The sequence below is a fragment of the Protopterus annectens genome, chromosome 4.part1 (assembly GCF_019279795.1).
Source record: "Protopterus annectens isolate FY-2018-M chromosome 4.part1, PAN1.0, whole genome shotgun sequence".
NCBI classification, from domain to species: Eukaryota; Metazoa; Chordata; order Ceratodontiformes; family Protopteridae; genus Protopterus; species Protopterus annectens.
Genome location: NC_056734.1, coordinates 71392842 through 71415794, shown reverse-complemented (window position 1 = coordinate 71415794; position 22953 = coordinate 71392842). Strand labels below are relative to the sequence as shown.

The 22953-nt window shown below is 39.3% G+C and overlaps 1 protein-coding gene across 1 annotated transcript in view; it reads left to right on the top strand.

Moving 5' to 3' along the window:
- Nucleotides 1–22953, top strand: part of SERPINI2 (serpin family I member 2) — a 219807-nt gene that overhangs the window by 125009 nt on the left and 71845 nt on the right. The window contains exons 5-6 of the mRNA XM_044070736.1: nucleotides 5238–5335; nucleotides 10295–10381. Of these exons, the coding sequence (XP_043926671.1) occupies nucleotides 5238–5335; nucleotides 10295–10381 (185 nt within the window). The remainder of the gene's footprint in view (nucleotides 1–5237; nucleotides 5336–10294; nucleotides 10382–22953) is intronic.

Sequence of the window (22953 nt, the reverse complement as noted above, 5' to 3'; positions counted from 1 at the left end):
TGTGGCATCATGTATGAGCAGAGTCAATTTAAGAAGAGGACAGTGTTTACATGATTTTAATGTAAGATTTACAAGGATGAATAAAGAGCTTTGATGACTAGGGAGAGAGACAATTTCCTGTAAGCAAAGTTTACCAGTGATGTGCCTTATTGAGAGAATGTGCCACAGCGTGATATATTTTGCATGAAGTGACGTGAATTTTCATAATATTACTTTTGGAGTGAGCTAAAACAGATAGATCTTCTGTAGAACTGGGACCGTAGTATCATTTCCAAGAGTGACACAATCCTGTCTAGTAAAAAATTCTGTATAGAACCACTTCAAATTGCAAACTATTCTTCATTGGATATGACCTACAAGGAGGATAAGAAAACAAAATAAAGCAAGAAAAACATCTAAGTATACTTTTCTTAGCAAAGTGCCTAAAGAGGATGTAATATTCATATTTGGTGGGGGCTGTGAGATGTGGGTATCAAAAAGCATCACCTTGCTTTTGTTCATATTCATCTACATCTCACCTACATATTATCTCTTCATCTCTCTTTCCCATCTCACCCTCTGACTTCTTTAGAATTACTATTTTTCTAAATTCATCTCTTCACTACTCTAAAACAAAGACATCCTACTACTCTGAACCTACTCACATATCTTTTCAATTTCTTTGACACACTTCTCTTGGGCAGGGACATCCACCCCAATCCAGAACCACCTCCTTCTACCTTTCACAAAATCTCAACTCAAACCTGTCCCCCCTCACCTACCTCTTCATGCCAACACTCCCTCATCCAAATCACTAAATTATTCTCTGTTAATATTCAAAGTGTGGTTAATAAAACAACAGAACTTCACTCTTGGATTTCTAACACTACTCCCCACATCCTTACCCTATCTGAAACCTGGCTTAAACCTCACATCCTTAATACAGAAATCTTACCTCCTGGCTACAATATCTTTTGCTCAGATAGACCCAACAAAAGGGGTGGGGGTTGCCATCCTCTGTTCCAGTCAACTTAGCCTTTTCCCACTCTCTACCGCTGTTCCTAGCTTTACACCTGCAGAATTTCTTATCATAAACTGTCACCTTAACCCTCACAAAAGATTTGCCTTAGTCTCTATATACATACCCCTGGTGATAATATTTTTATCCTAGAGCACTTTCTCTCCTGGCTCATTCAGTATGTCCCTTACAAAACCATTATACTCAGAAATGTTAACATAGACTAGTCTAAACTGTCTACCTCATCCTCTACTAATAGTCTCGATCTTTATGGATTTCACCAACCCCTACTCAAATTGACAAAAACTCCTTACCTGGACCTATCCTTGACTGAATCCTTACCTCACATCCTACCCATTATCACAACCCTGGCATACTTCCTAACTTTAAGTGACCACTCCCATACCTATATTCATAGATTCACCCAACATTCACCAAAAGAGCATGCATACAGAATATGTTGAAACCTTAACCACTTTGACCCAGATACATATAACTCCAAACTTTCTAGCATATAACAGTGCTTCTTATATCACCTCCCCCCAATGAGGGAGTAGAATCGTTCAATAAAATTTTCCTTGACACACTGAACTCAATTGCCCCTTCTAGAAAAATCAGAATTAAATCTAACTTTGCCCCCTGAATCACAAAACAAACCCACTCATTATGCGAAAAAGGGATGGTACCTGGAAAGCCTGACTTTAAAACAAATCCTCTATCCTTCTTCAAAGATACAAAGAGCTCAGAAACATGACCAAAAAACTAGTCAACAAAGACAAGAAAGCTTTCTTCCGCTCTAGCCAATGTAGTCCACAGAAAAATCCAAAGAAATTCTAGACTACCATCAATAACCTTCTTCACCCTGGCAACCCATCTACTCCCAACCCCTTCCTGCACAACACTGCTACTGAGACTGCCACTCACCTTAACAACTATTTCACAGAAACAATCCAAAAACTTACTCAAATAGTACTTCTAACTCAACCCCTCCATCACCCCATAATAAAATCCTCCCCAACTCTTTCACTTTCCAACTAGTTCCCACTTCCATTATTAAATCTTTGCTAAATAAACTTAAACATTGCTCCCCCTCTGCCGAGCAACTACCCCCTACTTTCTTAAAGTTGCTGCACAGTGTATTGCATATTCTGTCTCTATACTTATCAATCGTTGCATTTCCGAAGCCTATGTCCCAGACATATGGAAATCCTTTTATACAATCCCTCTCCACAAAGGTGGAAACTCTACTGATCCTTCTAACTTCAGACTTATTACTATCTTGTCCCCCCTATCCAAAATCCTGGAAAAGTGCATCCATACTCAGTTACTCAAACACATTCTTGACAACAACCTCCTAACTCCCACCCAACATGGCTTTAGACCCCACCACAGTACAGCCACTGCACTACTCTCTTTCACCCAAACAGTAGCTGAAGCTTGCGACAATAACTTGCTTGTCTCCTGTTTATGCCTCGATCTGTCTAAGGCCTTTGATACTGTCTCCCATTCCAAACTTCTAACTAAACTGTCTGACCTTCATCTTCCTACTTCCTCTGTTAACTGGTTTTCTAGCTACTTTTCCAGCAGGCAGCAGTCCATTCACTGGCAAGCTGTCCTCTCCCCTTTCCTCCTAGTAAACACTGGCGTCCCTCCAGGATCTATCCTTAGCCCCCTCCTGGTCAATATTTTCACTAACAAACTTTACTCTGCTACTAATCTCTCAACACTTCTACAGTATGCCAACGATTCTACTCTCATCACCTCTGCCCATAGCATTCCTGAACTTCTAGCTCTCACTCAACACACCCTCTCCTCTGTTGAAACCTGGCTTTCGGATAATCAACTCATACTAAATCCAAAAAAATAAATAAATAAATTCCTTCTCTTCCTTCCTAAAACACTTGTTCTGTACAAACCCTCCTTCTCTATCACCTCCCTCAACAAAACCACTATCAAACCTGAACCCCATACCAAACTACTTTCAGTAATCATTAATGATGAACTAAAATTCGATATACATATCCAACAATGTATAAAAACAGCCCACCAGAAACTTGGTCTCCTCTGTCACAACCAAACATTTCTTACACCCTCCTCCAAATCCTCCCTAGCTCAGTCACTGCTTCTACCCTATCTTTTTTATGCTGCCCGTCCTTACTAATGTTCAAACATCTCTTCTCTCCAAACTAGAGCAAACATATAACAAAATAGCCAGATTCACCTCCAGTCTTCCATACAAATCCCATCACTGCCTCGCCCTTAAGACACTCCAGTGGCCTGAATTCCCTAAAAAACTACTTCTTTCTTAACTACATATTGCACACTCTATCCTGAACGATCTCTCTTTCTGCCCCTCCATGTCTAATCTGCTGTCCTACTATAACCATCAACTCCACTTCCATACTGCAAGAAAACACCTCCTTGTCATATACAAACCCTATAAAAACATTGGAAAGTCCCTTTATAAATACTCCATAGTCCATGTTTAAAACTTACTCCCTCAATATAAGAAGCACTCCTCAAAAATACCTGTTCAAATAAGAACTTAAAACTTTATCTGCAAAAGATGTGGTCCTGCCCTTGTCAACCCCCGACTTGACTTATTCTCCCTTCTTATCTATATAATTTCTTTTTTCCTCATATACTCTGCACCTTCTGTTACTTTTCCCTCTTTTTCCTATTTTTAAATGCACCAAAATAATAATAATAATAGGTTCTTGTATTACTATTGACTCTTTGTACATTGGAATGACCTCATGTATGGCATTCCACTGAATTTCATACTCTGTCTTTTTTTAATATTTAATATTTATAGATGTGTTACCTGTTAACAGACTTATGTTATGTATCATACCTCTCAACTGTACAGATTTTCACAGACTGCCCTTATGTTATGTTATGTTACTCATAAAATTATAGTTTTCTGGAAAGTTATTGCCAAATCTTTGAGGACTGAGTTTAGAAAATAATTTAGAAACTAATGACAGACATTTGAGATTTAGACTTCATACCCTTCGGAAAATTATACAAATGCAACACCTGTTATTCTATCAACTTTCTAATTTGTAAGAGCAATATTTATAAATTGTCCCTATTTTGGGCCTTTGTCTTCCATTATTTATGGCTTTGTCCAGATTTCTTGCTCTAAGAAGTTGAGAGGTATGGTCATGCTATTACTTGCTAGTAGACTTATGTTATCTGTTGATTATATCTGTGTAATTTTTGTAATAATTATTAATTTTCTGGAGATTTTTCTCCTCAGGTCTCCACTGAAAATGGGGCCCTGGCTCAGCTGGACTAACCTGGTTAGCAAATGTCAATAAATAAATAAATAAAATTCAGTGAGATTTTTTTTATTGCAGTCAGGAGCAAAAAGTTGTGGGATTTTCTTAGTTTATGCAGTTTTCAGGACCTCAGGTTGATCATGCCAGCTGTATAACAGGTTGCCTTTTCCCTAGAATAGCCTGATATGCCTTTATTGATAAACAGGGACGGCAGCAGTAGTCCAAGGATTGATCCTTCCGTTGTTGCTTTATCCAAATAAAAGGTGGAAGACAATTCACTGACATTTACTTTAACTGAATGACCAATTAATTTGCAAACTAACTTTAAGAATCTCAGAACCTTCAACCTTTTTTAGAAATTTCTTTGCTGTAGTCTGGTGTTTTAGTATCAGATTTTGCATAATCCCATTCATCAATATATGGAACATGTGAGAGAGTATGGAAAATTACCCTGCCACTTCTGAATTTAGGAAAAGTGCAGCAGACAGAGGGTAAAAGAGTAAATGTGTGTGTGTGTGTGTGTGTGTGTGTGTGTGTGTGTGTGTGTGTGTGTGTGTGTGTGTGTGTGTGTGTGTGTGTGGGTGTGTAGTTAAATATGTAAAAGAGCTAATTTAGCTCACCACCAAAAAGTATCGAGGCACTCAGGCGAGCGAGCGCTCACACACACACACACACACACACACACTCACACACACACAAACGCACATACTCATGCATGCACACACAAACACACGCACAGAGTGGTTTATCTTTCTTAAGCTTATTCGAAGATTTCTTTCTACTTATATACAGAGATACTGCCTTTTTTCTACTCCAAGAAAGAATATGATTTTGAGCCTTTAATATGCTTATATTTCTCCCAGTGTCTGTCAAAATATGGATTAATGCTGTCCAGATCAAAAATTACAGTTGGATGACTTTCACCTAGGGATAGTAATTATTCTTTTATTTTACAGATTCAAAATAGAAGAGAAATTAGACTTGAAGGAAACCCTGAAAGCATTCAGAATTACAGAACTATTTCTCAGCAGCAGTGATCTTCCTGAAATGACAGGTATTAAACAAAAAAAATGACATTTAATAATTTTCATTTTTCCTTCAATCCAGAACTGGGCATAATTTCACACAATGTCTAACTGGGTTGCACTAATCAGTGGTCAGGTGGCAGGAAAACATTTTACATAGTTCATCTCATAGGATTTGTTGATTGATCCATCAGGTCTGTGGTCACCTCTGGCTGTCACAATTGCTGAAGAGAGCACTGACAGGTGCATGGATTAATCATTAACAGGCCAGGGGAACAGCTATGTTTCTCTGCAGTGAAAATGAAAACAGAGGTAAGCACTAGGTTCTTTTGCCTGACATAGCCAGTTCTTTAATCACATGGACAATAACAGACATTCTGAAGTTTTTTTATATCTAGCAGACACCTCTTTCAGATGGGCATAACTATTTCAAGTAAGTTGTCAAGCAATTGCACTAAGTTATAATGAAATAAAAGTATGATTATATTTTTTTCTACTTAAAGCTGGGTAGGTATCTATTTTATAAGCCTTCCCATTAAATAGCAATGTTTTTTTGCCTAGCATTTGCCCTTTCCAGGCAAAATTCATTATCCATCTGCACATTTACATAGGTTCGTAAGTTCACGGAATTTTACTAGGCTACTGACCCGAGGGGGCTTTACAAGCCTAGCCATTAAATCAAAATATAATACTAGATGAGATACATCATCTATGCCCAAGGTTTTTCTATCAAGGACTATCCATGTCTAGGAGAGAAGCAGGGGCAATCCCCAACAGAAATATATGGTTTCCCATCCAGTCATCCAGGCTGTGCTTAAACAGGGTCATGGAGGTATTCTGCTTGATATGGATTGGAAGCTTATTCCAGAGGAGTGGCAACCTCTGAGAGATGCATCTGTCTCTCCAGCATCCTGTTTATGTCACAGGTTAGATTGAGGTCCCTAGAACAGATGACTCTAGTCCTATTTGCCTTATGGATGTGTAGCATTTCCATTAGATTTGGGTCAGAGATAGATAGCTCTGTAACCAGACATAAGTCGCCTCTAAGTAGTCTATATGCTGCTGAGTACAGTGACAATGGCTTCAGTCTGCCCTTATATGATGTGCTGGAGCCCCTGAATTTTCCTAGTTAGAAATCTCTGAGGTCTCTCAAGTTGCTGTAGGTGTCTGGTATGGCACTTACCAAAGGGAGCATTACATTCAATAATAGGCCTGATGGATAAGTACAGGGGGTTAGAATCTCATTTGCTCTTGAGGCGATACCTTTGCTAATCAGGTGAGCAATATAGAATGCCTCCCTCACCACAATAGATACATGGTGGTCAAAGATGAGGTCGCAGTCAAGTTTTGGTCCCAGGTTTCTCACTACTAAACTAGCACTTAGGGTATTATTTTATAATCAACAGGGACATTGTGTTTACCAAAGGGAATGATGATGCATTTTTTATCATTTAGTTTAAGACCATGGCTTTGGCACTAATCATTGGTCTGTGTAAGCCCCTTTTGAAGTACTTTCACATCACTAGGAGATTCAATGATAGCAACTCATTTGCAGTCATCCACAAACTTAATTAGCCACAGCCCCTCCATTTTGGCTTGGAATTCTTGCCAAACAAGAGGGGGCCCAGCACTGACCCTTGTGAGATCCCACTGGAGACAGGTTTGCTAGCAGAGGAAAAGTCTCCAAGTTTGAGTGTTGTCAATCAGTGAGCCAGTTTGCAACCCACCTGACAACATAGGGGTTGAGATTCAACTGGGTTAGTTTGTCAATGACACCCAATTGTGGGATAGTGTTGAAGGCTTTGGCCAAGTCAAGATAGGCTGTGCATGGCCTTGCCCTCGTCTATGGCTCTGGTCATGTTCTCAAAGAAGTCCACCAGGTTTACCAGGCATGACCTGCCTTTGACAAAACCAAACTGGGATGGATCCAGGGTTTGGAGGTCACCTATATCCTTATTTATGAGGTCCATGATGATTCATTCTATTGCCTTATAGATGTGGCTAGTTAAACTTATGGGTCTATAGTTACCCAAGACTGTTGTCAAGCCACCATTGTAGAGGGGGATAAGAGTCACTGTTTTCCACTCACTGGGGACAAAGCCAGTGGTTGAACAGAATGCCTAATGCAGTAGCTAGCTCTTGTTTTAGAACATTAAGAATGTAGCCCAGAATGCCATCTGGTCCTATGGAGGCTATGTTCTTACTCTTGGAGAGAACATTGATGACTTGCTCTTTGGAGATGCAGGGAGGAGGAGAAGATGATGAAGACATGGTTTGTGTTAAGCTTGGGGGGATGTGGGGGGGTGAAACTTTTGCCAAACTTGTCTGCTAGCAGGTTTGCAATTTCCACAGGTTCAGTGTGTGTGATGCCATCCGCAATTAGTTCAGCACACATCTGAGTCCTACCTTTTAGGTTACAGATGTAGCTGAAGAAAGCCTTATGGTTATCCTGGGCTATGGTTGCTAAATTCTTCTCATAGTTGCTCTTTGAAGACTTTACACGTTGTCTTATTTGCTTGTTTAGGCTGAGGAGAGTGCTCTTCCAGTTCTGGGATCTAACTTTTGCATTTTTAGACAGCAGCTTCTTACACTTATTGTATAGTTTATTAATGCTAGATGTCCGGGCGGCCACGGTGGTACAGTGATTAGCATTGCCGCCTCACAGCAAGAGGTTCTCCGGTTCGATCCTCGGCTGGGGTGCCTTCTGTGCGGAGTCTGCATGTCCTCCCTGTGGTCGCGTGGGTTTCCTCCGGGTGCTCCGGTTTCCTCCCACATCCCAAAGACATGCTGCAGGTGGATTGGACACTCTAAATTGGCCCTAGGTGTGCGTGTGAGTGTGCCTTCTGTGGAAGGTTGGGCGCCGGGCTGGCAACTCGACACCGTAAAACTCCACTGCCATTCAATGTGCGGACAGGTGATCCGCTGTGGCGACCCCTAACCGGGATAAAGCCGAAAGAAGAAGAAGAAGATTAATGCTAGATGTCCACCAGGATAGTTTGTTTTTTTTGATGATCTTGCTTTAATCCTACCCAGCATGGCTATGTCTATACATTTGTGTAGAACAGGGCATCAGTGTATACCTTAGTATAGCCGTCAATGCCATCTGTGGAAACTGGAGCTTGGAAGTCGATTATACCTTCCCTTACAAGGGTATAATTAGCTTTGGTGAAGTTATTTTTTAAGCTTAACTTCTCCTTTGGGGAGTTCTGGTGCTATGGCTACTTCAAAAATGACTGATTTATGGTCGTATTTAGCCAGTGCGGGCCCTACACTTGAGTCATTGCATCGGTCACTCAACTTGGTGAGGACCAGGTCTAGAATATAGGAGAGATGGACAGCCAATCAGCAAAAACCAGGAACAAACTGAACCAATGGGCTTATCATATAAGCCAACCATTTAGAATATCAAAATTAGCAACAGGGGGCTATCAAACAATTTCTTCCAATCAGAGGCATGCCAGTCTCAAAGCCATTTATAATACAGTTTCTAGTCACAGAAAAGAAGGACAAATCAACACAAATCCAGGAACAAGCTAGACCAATGATCTTATCACATAAAACAACAATTTAGTATACAAAATGGCCAATAGGGGGGCCATCAGAAGCTATTTCTGTTTTTTTGCTATTTGGCTGTCTCTTTTAAAGTAAAGCACTGACTAATGGGTGAGGATCTGAAGAAGGTTTTTTACCGAAAGTGCTTATCCACCCTGAACCTTGTTTTATGCTACTTTGATTTTTATTTGTTTGTATTAAATAATTTGGCTTTTAACATGGTGTGTTTGTCTCATGACAGCCTTGGTGGTACATCTCATATTTTTTCCTGTATAACTATAACATTTGGAATAGTTGTGCATTGCCTTAAGGGCTTATTTGGTGAGACACAGGTGTTAGTGTTTTTTTATGTGTATTGGGTGCTTTGCGTGTTGTGTTAGGTATAGCATGTTTGTGTTTTGGAGGTCTGTAGTGTTTAGGTAGGTTTCTGGAGAGTACCTCTGCATATGAAGGTTTGCATATTGGGTGCATATTATGAATAAGAGTCATGGTATGTGAGCTGACAACCTGTTTAGTGTTGCTGTTCTGGGTGCGAGAGAGCAGTGATTCCAGATTCTTAGTACAGAAGCATCTCTCGCAAATTGTACTTGAGTGATTTATGAGTAAGGAGTTGTTAATGTACATGAGACAGTTGCTACATTGCCTCAAGAAACCCATGTCCACCAGGCTGGTAGGAGAAACAGAGGGAAAGGACAGTCCCTAATACGAGCTTTGAACCTTGCCCAACACAGCAATGTTTTCTCACTTTCTGTCATACTTATGTTTTCTTCCATTATATTTTTGTGTTACTCCTTGCTTCATCTTTATTTTTTATGAGACTTTAACTTATTTATTAAATGCATTTTCTTCTGTTGCACCATTTTAACAGTTTACTAGTCTTTGTTTTATTTCAGGCCACCTCTGTGAAATAGTCCATTCCCAGTTAACCTAATTTATTAAATAATTGGTATTACTTCAATATGTCAATCTAAAACACAAGAAAGTGTGTGGGCACATATAATGACTGGCTTGTGATATGTCACATTGTCTTCCAGTGTACTTCATCCATTAGGCTGTCATAATAATTCATTTAGTGTTTGCTAGTTTGTGTCTCTGTATTCATTTCAGCACAGTTTGTGCCAGAAGTCTATGGCTATTGTAATACTAAGGTGCTTAGCCTATGCGATTGTTAATGTAATTCTGATATACTTTTCAAATAATATAGCCCATACAGAATATATTATAATGCTACAGGTATTTGTAGTAAGGTAAAAAAAAATATGACAAAACATACACAAAAATAAATAACTCATGCTCTGGCACAGATTCTGTTAGCTGTTTCAGGAAAAGTTATGTAAATAACTGTCTTTGCCAATGACCTTGTTCATTACTTTGCACATTTGTAGACATCAGACGGGTTGTTGTTTACTCAGCCTTAATCCTCCATTTCTCTTTAGATTCAGCTGATGTGTATGTTACCAGTGCTAGCCACAAAGCATTTATTGAAGTGAATGAAGAGGGAAGTGAAGCTGCAGCCACAACAGGTATTCTAACCTATATTTTATATAACGTTTGCTCCATACAGAAATGATTTTTACTTCTGTTTCATTAATTACAGTGTTAACTGTTTCACTGTGTGGACCTTGGCTCTAGATGATTTTCACTGTTAAAGTGACACCCTGACCTTGACCCATGTGCAAAAATGGGAAAAAGGGCTTGTGAAGGGATGGATTCTGTGCAAAGAGATAGTAGTGCCTAATAGCTAGCAGTAATGACAAGAAGTCTAGCTTTATTCATATTATATAATGTGCTTATTGGTGCTGGGCCTTCCAAGGTTTACAGCATCACTATAAATAAGAGTACTTCCCAGCACAACATGCATTATGAGGTAATCATTCAGTAATACTATTCAGCACAACATGCATTATGAGGTAATCCTTCAGTAATACTATTCAGCACAACATGCATTATGAGGTAATGTTTCAGTAATACTATTCATCACATGCATTATGAGGTAATGCTTCAGTAATACTATTCAGCACAACGTGCATTATGAGCAATACTATTCAGCACAACATACATTATGAGGTAATGCTTCAGTAATACTATTCAGCACAACATGCATTATGAGGTAATACTTCTGTAATACTATTCAGCACAATATGCATTATGAGGTAATGCTTCAGTAATACTTTTCAGCACAACATGCATTATGAGGTAATACTTCCGCAATACTATTCAGCACAATATGCATTATGAGGTAATGCTTCAGTAATACTATTCAGCACAACATGCATTATGAGGTAATACTTCCACAATACTATTCAGCACAATATGCATTATGAGGTAATGCTTCAGTAATACTATTCAGCACAGCATGCATCATCAGATGTAAACTGTGCACACATAGTATGAACATCATGTTGTTTACTTTGACTTGCTCATGCTGCATTTGTTCATTTTGCACTTGCCTGAGAATTATTAGCTTGAAATGTTATTTGCTCAGCATATCTTTGCCTGCTTCTAATTGTAGTGATGAGTCTAGACGTGTCGATCACAGAATAATAGGGAGCAGATAGAATATAAAAAGTAGAATTTCTGTTTAGGTATAATCACTCATTCTAGGTTAGAGTGACCACAATGTGGGGATAACCTGCCCAAACAGCAGTCACTCCAGCTGCAATGTGGGCATAACCTGCCCAAGTAAAAATGTTTATTTTGAAGTTTCTCTTATTTGCACAAATTCCTGTTCTCCTTGAGTCCATATTTGTTTAGAGTTTACATGTACTTGGGACAATGTGTTTCCCACAGAAATGTGGAAAGTATTGTGCTTACAGCTTGTGAATTTTGAGGAAACATAACAGGCCTCCATCATGTACAGTACAACACATTAAGTGATAATGTGCATCACAATGATCATCAATAGAAGCATTGTACAAAGAGGACATTCACAACACAGCATCCAATCAAACATGATTTATTATGGAAACAGAAGTTTGTTCTTCAAACTAAATAGATGTTAAACAAATGCTATAAACTCATGAACCCAGATGGTTCTCACACAAAGTATGGCAACACCAGATGTACCCGCCATGGTGGACAGAGGTTCTTGCCTGAACCATTACTACCCTTGTGAATAAGGTTCACCAGCCAACATTGCCATACCTGAAGTTGCAACAGAGGAATGCTATCCTGCTGCAGCCACTGGTGAGATGCGTTCCTCAGTTTGGGCTGTTCTACTTTGCAGATTTGTGTGGTGAGTGCCTGTGAGCATCCACCAGGCCATGATAAAGATACAGGGAGTGGTATACTTAGTCTCAACCCATCTATTTCATGGACTGTGTGACCTCCAATGCCCTTGCTTGTGTTACATTATGAAGTTTGTGAACAGGAAGCCAAGGCAGTCCCTCTCCTTCACTGGCCACTGACAAAACATTCCATCACAGCATTACATAACGTAGGGTTTGCTGTCCATCACAGTTAAGTTGTGGTATCCCTGCCACTGTAATGCATTGTATACTGGTAATTGCTTGTGACACTTCATGGACACTCATATTTTGAGCACTGTCTCCTCATTTTGACTGTAATGATGAAAGTCACACTAGATCTTGGCCACATGATGGCAGGTAGCATGATAACCTTACAAATGCACTCTACCTTTCTCCTCACTGCCGACACCGTGGGCTAGAAGGGATGTGCCACTTATTCAGTGGGTCCGCTGCTGACACTGTGTGCTGTAAGGACAGTACCACCAGTTCAATGGGTACCTTTACTCATTCTCTTGCTAAATCGCAGTATGATGTGCATCTTCTTCAGATACTTCAATCAGTTCATAATCTGTTAAACAGAAAATTTGTAAAACCTATGTTGGTCTAGTAAAAGATATTACCTCACATCTGTGTTACAGTGTCTTTTTGACATATTATAGTGATGCCAAATAAACAAGAGACATGACTTTGTAGAATAGCCAATGCAAGAAGATGTTGAATTTTTAAACAGCAGATGCAACTATCAGTTTTAAAAGGGACATTCATTTTTAGGGACAGCAACACACACAGCAGCCATGGCAAATGATGTACATACCTCACAGGGCAACAGAGGACTGGGTATGTGTAAGTACACCATATGTCTATGTTACATAATAACAAACAACATTTAAGTAATGCATTTCAAAAACATAATTGAATAGACATATCCTCCACTGTGTGTCACATCTGAGTACAGCATGTTGCCAGTCTGCATGATACACAAATGGCACAATAGAAGTCAGCAGTATGCACAGACATGTACATCAGTATATCCCATATGGGCCACAGCTGCAGTCATTTAATATTTAAACACAACCAAGAAGGGTCTGCCCAATCTCCAGTGAAGTTGTTATATTATCAGATAGTTAAATATCCCTTCTGTAATGAAAACATAAAGAAATGACTAGCATATACATGGTGAATGCTGAAAAGACACACCACATTGACTCGTGCACTACTGTCCATCACAAATGTTATGTCATGTGTATACATAGGATTAGTGCTGATCTAGAACAAAATACATCATATGTCTTGTATGGTTGTAAAACACAGTCATAGACCTACATGAACTTAACAGCATGTCCGTACATGTACCAGTTTGTGAAACAGCACAGAGATATACACATATGTTTGTGAACATTCTATAGTAAAACATACATGGCTGTGGGCTCGAGCTCGTGCACACGCACACACACACACACACACACACACACACACACACACACACACAATGTTTACACATCCAAATAGCAGAGTGACAAGTTCACATACACGGTGTAGTCTACATGGCAGACAGACATAGATAACATGCATGTTCATCATTTATATGTCATGACATGTTTGTGACCTTATGTGCAAGAAGCGTGCTACTGTGCACTGTAACAGTGGAACACACACAACAGCAATGCACTACCATGCCACAGGTACAGAGCATACCTCACCAAGTTCAACAGAACAACGACAAACACCAATGTGTTTAGCCCATGTTTAGACAAGTCAGCACCCAAAGTCCTGGATGGACAGGGGCTTTGGGTGCTGACTTGTCTAAACATGGGCTAAACTCTTGGCTAGGCTTATAAGGGGCTCAGGGACAATAGCTTGGTAACTTCCGATGATCCTAAAATGCATGCAGCACAAGTAAACATGTATATAACACTTATGTGTCATGCTGCTATTATCATAATTCACACACATAATGTAGGTGACAGTTACAGTGCTATGATTATATGCTATATTTGGCAATGTGTGCACTTAATATATGTGTCATGTTATGTGCCCTGAGGAACAGATTTTCCGAAATGAGTACATAACACTGTAATAGCAGAGAAGGTACACATTGCTGCACCTGTGCAGCATATCTCTGAATCATTGTCATATCATATGTACAATAAATGAAAGGTATTGCAGCCTTGTACGTACCTGTGTCATACAGTGCTACATATGCACATCAAAAAACAACAATTCTACTCTGGTATCAAATCCAGGCAAATACTTATCTAAGGATAAACTGCTATATAAGCTAGTTCTTGATACTTTGAGGCCAAATGTTCACAAGACTATGAAATAACACAATTTAAGACAAAGCAATATGATTGCATAACTGTCTTTAGAGGTGCATTTATTTAGAGCATCAGGAACACAGTTAAGAGTCACTGTACCAAGAGCATAAATTTGTTTCTTTTCATTTTTTAAAGAAATAACATTTGCAAAGGGATCCAGAACTGTTTTCCTTTATTTATTTTTGTAACTAATAAAACAATACTTTTAAAAGTATTTAATTCATTTCAGAGAGTAAAAGAAATGTGAAAATGCCACCAAGTAACCTGTTTGTTAAATAATGCACTGCTGACTAGAATACCCAAAACAGACATTTAAAATAATTGGATGAGAAACTTATTTACATGAGAGATTCAGATGAGATACACAGAGTGCAATTTATATTTTAACATGAGAAGATGTTTCCATGCTGTATATCGTCTGTCTGGGAAGCAAGCAGTGTTTAATATATATATATATATATATATATATATATATATATATATATATATATATACATACATACATATTTACTGATGTTCATCATTAGATCACTGTTGCAATAATGCTAACTTCTAGGATTTATTTAGCCAAGGATACCACACATCCAGGCAGTCTACAAAAGCTTAGACACCTTCCTCTTGTACTTTAAATCTGACCAAAGAACTATGCAGAAGACTATATGCCAGTACTTAAGGTCTTTAAAGGCATGACAATCTTCAGAACATTCTTGCTGCCAGTCTGTGAAGCAAGACTCCATTAGAATTGTAGTCTGTTAGCCATATGACTTGTCCCAGTTGCATTTGTTGATAGTAGCTAGGGCGGCCGCAGTGGTGCAGCAGTTAGCATTGCTGCCTCACAGCAAGAGGTTCTCCAGTTCAATCCTCAGCTGGTGTGTCTTCTGTGCAGAGTCTGCATGTCCTCCTTGTGGTCGCGTGAGTTTCCTCTGGGTGCTCCGGTTTCCTCCCACATCCCAAAGACATGCTGTAGGTGGATTGGACACTCTAAATTGGCCCTAGGTGTGAGTGCGTGCATGTGTGTGCCTTCTGTGGAAGGTTGGGATCCAGGCTGGCAACTCGACACCGTAATACTCCACTGCCAGTCATGAGCAGACAAGTCATCCGCTGTGGCGACCCCTAACCGGGAAAAGCAGAAAGAAGAAGCTAAGTACCCCCTTGAAGTCCTTTCTCTTCTCTTTGTTTTTGTTTTTCTTATTTAAAAATAGTTATACCATGTCATCTATGAGAAGAAAACTGTAACTGTAGTTGGCTGACCCCTTATAAGGATAAGCATACCCAGTGACCTTTCTGTTTAGGATTAGAATATATTTAAGAGGTGTAAAATTTGTCAGTCTTTTGTACCTAAACTGATTATAAGCCATTTGTCCTCCTTTGAGCTATATTTTTAAAGGAAATTATTCAGACTCTAGCATATGCCTTGATGGCACTGGAATCATCTTCCTTGGACGCACCTCATCAGCCTAGAAAAAGAAGTCTGTGAAGTTGAAGATGTAAATACTCATTTCTTTCACTCATTTAAAGTCAGATGTCTCTGTTGGGGTGCTTGATAAGTCCATGGATCACCCAACATGTGGGTCTGTTCCCACTGTCAAGTTATCTTGGGAGGCTGATTACACTCAGGCAATTAGTACATCCCTTCCAACTGATCATAGAGCTGATAAAGCCTCAAAGGGAAAACCAAGGCTGGTTCTTCCTGAGGTACCTGGAGATACTCCTCAAATCTTTGTCGGGGAAGATGTATAAGAGACTCTCATAGAGGTGCATCTGGGGTCATATCTACCTCATACTATATCTTTAGAAACTACAAAGAAAAGAACACAATAAACTGGATATGTTTCTCCTTCTGTTACCTCTTTCTGTAGGGATCCACAGCAGGACTGGTTTAACTTTTCACAAGGACTTTATAAAGTGCTTTTATCTTTACATTCTCCTTGGTTTCATTCGTCTTCCTCCTCCACTCCCCACAAAAGAAAGAAGGAGTCTTCTTTTAAGAAACTGGAATCAGAACCTTTGGACTATTCTTCCCAAATTCATATGCCCACAAGTTTTGAGTCTGAAGCTGGTGATAGATTGTCTTTGGGTTCATCTTGAGTGTAACCTTTATTTGGTGATACCATCCAAAATGATGCAACACTGACTGGGAGAGTTAACAAGTTTCTGAATCATGGAAAAGATATTAAAACTTACATCACATGGAAATTCTGAAACCTTTTGCTATCCTCTCCCCCCACCCCTGCTTTGGAGGTTTAGGAAGATACTTTTTTCTCTGCTTCTCTGGTCACAGAATCTCAGCCTCTTGCAAACAGGAAACCAGAAAGACACTATAAAGCTCCTGACAGCCCTAAGCATTTGTACAATAATTTTTCCTCTGACCTAGTAGTTTTTATTCCAGTGGAATCAGACAAAACTTATAAACTTCTTCCATTTTCTAATGTATTCCCAAATGACACAGATAACAGTCATGGACAGGCACTGAAAGAAGTTATATGCTTCTGCTACATTATCTTTTCATACCATTAATTACTAGACCTATACAATTAGAGCTATAATTCCTGTTTTTTGACAATATTGCTAAGTTAAAGTCAAGTCTGCCTAATTCTGACACTAAGACTGCTTTGCAAAATATGCTCAGTTCTGCCACACAGTTTGCAAGGCATTCCATAAAATATGGGTATGATACCATCCATAGGGCAGCTGCTACAGGATTAGTCTTAAGGAGATATCCTTGGCTTCATCTCCAATCTTTACCCAAAGATGTTAAGGCTAAACTTTTGGATGCTGCTTTGGATAAGGACAACTTATTTGGGTCTTCTTCTGCTGAAATATTCAAAATTGTAATGGAGAGGGGAAACACAATGCAAGGATTTAAGCAGCTCCCTCAATCTAAGGTAAAAAAAAAATCTGTCCCTCCAAGCCAGATCCACTTTGCCTCAAAAAATAAAAACTTTAACAAAAGAATGGAAAGAAAATTTCCAGGAAATAATGGCAGGAAAAAAATGTCTGATTTCAAAGGGTCTGAAGGATTTTCTCAGACAAAGGTTTCGATCGGTGACAAATCCCCCCTCCCTTTCCTCCATCTAGGTCTCTCTCGCTCCAGCCTTTCTGGGAGACTTTCTTTCTTTGTCTTCCACTTTGGAGAATAATAACATTCAATGCTTGGATTTTAGACATAATAAAAATGAGTACAGACATCACTGGAATTCCTCACCAGTTACCTCTGGAAGTCCTCAGGTCACCTCAACTTAACAACTGGTCCTTCCAACTCTGTCTGGCCTCTTCCATCAGGGAATAATAGAACCTGTTTCTTCCCATCAAAAAAGAAAAATGGTTTTATTCAAGGCTTTTCCTTGTCCTATGAAAAGAAGGAACCTTGACTGTTTGGGACTTTGACTGGTATTTTGGCATAGAGGAATAATCCCTAATAACAGCCCGGTTGACTCAATTTCAATTAGTCACTCAGGCATCTGAGGTTCTAGGAGGGGTGGGTGTGCCCATCCTAGGGCAGAGGTGAGCATTTGTTTGGGCATTCACTGTGGGGAGGCAAGGTCCATGGATGGAATAGCCGTCAGATGTAACAGACAAGTGTAGGGAAGGAGGAAATAAGTGCAGGTCATTCCAATCCCCCACAATAGTAAGAATGACAAGTGGTCCTTGGATATCTTAATGATCCTCATTGGCCCCAACCATGGAGGAGCAACCCTGGGGGAGATTAGGAGCGATAGCTTGACCTGATGTAGAATGGTGAGTCATTGGGACTAGGTTGGATGTGCGAGAGTGGTAAAAAGGAACTTGGAGACCAATTCTGGATTTATCCATTCTGAACACTTATTTAAAGGTTTCAAAATTCAAGATGTTAATGCTCTAAACTCTTTTCACTCTGATCTTTCCCCAGGATCTGTTGGTCACCTTGGATCTGAAGCATGCATATCTCTATACATCCATACTGCGGTTTAATATTGAAACAAAGAATGGCACTTCTTTGTTTGCGTACGTTGTCAAAAAATAATATTGGAAATGAAATCTCATGTCCTACACTAAGTCAAATGTCTTTTCTCCGATGTCCATATTCAACATAATTCGAAATAGCTTTAAGTGACGTCAGTCACCCAGGCTATTCAGCATAACTTGCCATTAGCCTTTCACACCAATGGCACACTTTCTTGCAGGGGGGGCTAGCCCCCCCTGCAAATTATATATATATATATATATATATATATATATATATATATATATATATATATATATATATATATATACCAACTCCGAGATCACACTACAGTGAGGAGAAGGATAAATTCCCTGTTCCTCACTGTACCATGATCTCCATTCACAATACCGAACTCAAACTACTAAGTCATGCTTCACATTCAGTATTGTGAATTCATAGTAGTCTGGTTTGGCATTGTTCTTCTCTGAAACTGTACTTTCTACCACATGCCATTCGAGCCCCTGCAGTATAAGATTTCAATAGTAAACTCTATACTACAGAACATTTTTGAGATTCTGTGTAGTGGGATATCACTGTCAGTTTTTTGCTTCGTATTTTGGACTTTCTAGTGCATAAAGAGTTTTCATAAAGTGCCTAGTCCCTGTCATAACATTCTGCAGATTCCAAGGTATCCACATCCATCCATACCTGAGTAATTTCCTCATTTAGGCCACTTCAGTTCAAAAGATTCTCCTCAGCTTACAATTAACCATGGACCACTTTTTCAACCAAGGACCACTTTTTCAACCTAGGGTTTACTCTAAAATTCATCAAATCTAATCTAGAACTTACCCAGTCTCTGGTACATCTGAGATGTCCTCTGAATTCATTCAGCATGATGGCCTTTCCCACCCTAGAAAAAAAAAATCACAGATTACATTTTCTCCATCGTAGATCTACAGATGACCTCTGCAAGAGAGATAATGAGAACTCTGGAGTTCATGGCTTCCACAATTCAAATGCTTTTTTTTGCCAGACTCCTCAAGAGGAACATTCAGTAGCACCGGAAATCTATTTGGGCTCAACACTGCCATCCTGTCCCCTTCCCAATTCCTCTTTTGCCCTTTTTAAACAAAGATGTTAACTTGAGGATCAACCTAATAAAAGCCAACCCAGGGGTCCTCTTTCTTATTCCTCCACCACTTCAAAAGGTCTCACCAGATGCCTTGGACCTTGCTTTGGAGGGGGGGGGGGCATGTTCAAAGGTTTTCAAAGTTCAGAAAGTCTGGTACAAATGTGATATATAAAAACATATAAACATCAAATAAATTAAAGCTTTACTCTTTGCTTTCCAGACTCTTCATCCCCTTTGGACTCTAGGAACCATTCAAGTCTGATCAGGCTATACCACATTTGTGACATATCGACAAATGGGGGCCAAAGTATTATGTACTTTGCAGGCTGGATATGATGGTTTGGAACATTACTATTCATCACAATCTTTACCTCTCCATTGTTTACATCCCCACAGAAATTAATTCAGTTACAGACTACTTGAGCAGATCCAAAGTAGACACTCATTTTTTTTTTTTTTTTTTATTTTACATTTGTTTTCAACATCTTGAATTGATGTTGAGCAGACAGGTCCTCTTTCAGATTGTCCTTCAGTGGGAAATTTCTCAAACAGATCTCTTTGCCTCTACTCTGAACAATCAGCTCAAATTTTTTTTTGCATGGGACCTCCACACAAGGAAGCCTGGAAAATGGATGCATTCTCCTTTCTGTGGAAATGGAAATTCTTATATACATCCACTGTTTCCTCTCATTCCAAGTGTCCTTATGAAGATTTAGGAAGACAATCCAAAAATTCTAAAGGTGACCCCCTTTTAGTTAAAACAATGGTTCTTCATTCCTTTTCATCTAGTAAATGACAATCACCATAAACTTCCCCATAGGATGAACTTCCTTAAATGACAAAAGGGCTCTCTCATTTGTTCAAACATAAAGACATTGAATTTCATAGTCTAGATGATAAACTTCTTATTCCCTTTAGGGACATCTACTCTGGGGATGTGGAACAAGTGATAAAGGAGGCTAGAAAACTTGGAAGAAGGAAATCTTATATTTCTAAGTGGAAGAGATTTCCTATGTGGTGCGTTAACAGAGGCAGGACCCTTATTAAGCAAGGATTCCTTTCATCCTTGAATATTTATATGAGCTGCTCAACTGGTCTAGCATAAACCTCCATGAATGTGCACTTATCAGCCATTTCAGTCTGCTTACCAATTGATCCTCTTCTCTGTATCATATTATGAGGTCAAAAATTTCTAAAAAGTAAACTGCATGTCAGGCCTCCCAGAAAATTAATTCCTTCTCCTCCTCGGGACATAAATTATGTTGTTGAAAAACTAAAAATGCCACCTTTTGAACCTGCATTTTCTTCATCTTTAAAATTCTGTACTTGGAAAACAATTTTTTCAATGGTTTTAACATCTGCTGAAAGTCTGAGTTACAAACTTTCATGTGCACTCCCCCTTTCTCTAGCTGTCATAATCTGCTGAAAGTTTGAGTTACAGACTTTCATGTGCACTCCCCCTTTCCTTAGCTTTCATAATCTGCCGAAAGTTTGAGTTACAGACTTTCATGTGCACGCCCCGTTTCCCTAGCTTTCATAGAGACAGGATGACTAGCAGGACTATCGCTTCCTTTATGCCTAAAGTGGTTGCTAAAGTGTCTCTAAATCAGTTCATCCATCTCCCTGTACTTCTATCCAGTCTTCAAAATGATAATGAAAGAATCATTCATGCACTAAATTGGGAACTAAGATTCTATCTGGACAAAACAAAGATATTGGAAAGTATAAGCACTGAAGGAAGACAAGAAGAAGGTCTTCCAGTTTCTAAGCAGATCATATCTAGATGAATGTTCCTTGCCATTTATTTCTGCTATTCCTTCCATGCCAGATCTATCCACAGTCTAACTAAAACACATTATATGAGAGCAGGAGCTTTGTCTGGAACTTTTTCAAATGTTTTGACTATAGATCTCTCCTGAAGGCAACTACCTGGTCCTCCATTTAGACTTTTAACAAGAGTTAAATAGGTTTTGTGATTTTTGCCAGAATCATTCTTTACAATTTACTGGACTTCAGTTCTCTCTCTCTCTCTCTCTCTCTCTCTCTCTCTCTCCTCTCTCCCTCTGTCAGACCTCCACCCTTTCTGCCTAAAAGCTCTGAGAATTTCCTTGTAGTGATCTAATGATGATAATAGCACATTTGTGTATGAACTTATAACAGCAGATTATCAGTTAGATCACTGTTTTAATATATATATATATATGTACCCTTCCACAACCCCTTATTCCTGGTTATTATTTCCCTTTTTAATCCAAGGCTGTGGTAGATCCATTCCCTTCCATGTTCTTTTTTCTTTTATTTGTGAATAAGTGTATCCACTTAGAGTATTAACCTCAGTATTTCTCCTGGCTCAAGAAGGCTTCGGGAATTTCCATGTCCATATGCCCCTTAAGCCAGCATGTAGTTTCATGCATAGGTCTTAGGTCAGATGTACAGTGGGATAGGAAGGTGCCTACACTTTTGTAGACTGGCTGGACATATGGTATTGTTTGCAGGATACATCCTATAAGTTAGCATTGCTGCAAAAGTGATCTGTTCAAATGTCTACTGATATGATAAATTCTTACGTAACTGTGCTTTCTCTTCTTCTTTCAAAAGAACCCTGCAATACCTACAACCTTTAAATAAAGCTGTGAAATAATTCCCCTGTGATAATGATAATTTTTCTGTAAGTATTCTCATACTCTTATGTTTAGAGTGTCTATAAAGGACAAAAAAATACTGTAATTTTGGGATCTTTGTCATGAGTGCTGGTTGCAGTACTTGGCATCAGTATGCCTTCATCTCACTAGATGAAAGATCCTCCATGGCAGAAGAGGGTAAAAGGTTTCTGTGCCAAGGCCTTTGACAAAAGAATTAAACAGAATCTCAGACAAATCTGATGGATTAGAAAACAGAATCAGCTTTTTGCCAATGACACAAAAATAGGAGCAGCAGTGGAGAATTTTAGAGAACACTCTACTGAAGGGTTTGGAAAGTCTGGACAAGTAGATAGGAAGGTGACAAGTGAAGTTCAATTGAAGCAAATGCAAAGTACTCCACACTGGTGTCCAAGATCATGTCAATGAAATGTGTAAAGGTCATTATCAACAGGAAGGGCAGTGGGAGAGAGGGGATATAGGCAGTAGATATTGGAAACTAAATATGCCCTTGATTGAGGGTGGCGCAGTGGAGCAGCAGTTAATGCTGTCGCCTCACAGCAAGAGGTTCTCTGGTTCAATTCTCGGCTGGGGTGCCTTCTGTGTGGAGTTTGCATGTTCTCCCTGCGTTTGCGTGGGTTTCCTCCGGGTACTCCGGTTTCCTCCCACATTCTAAAGACATGCTTCTGGAGCATTTCTCCCCGGGCCTCCACTGAAAACAGGATCTGTGGAACCTAGTCGGACTTTCCCGGTCAACAAATGTTAAATAAATAAATAAAAATAATAAATAAAATTTCAATGAAATGTACTACTAGTATTGGTTGGAAAGC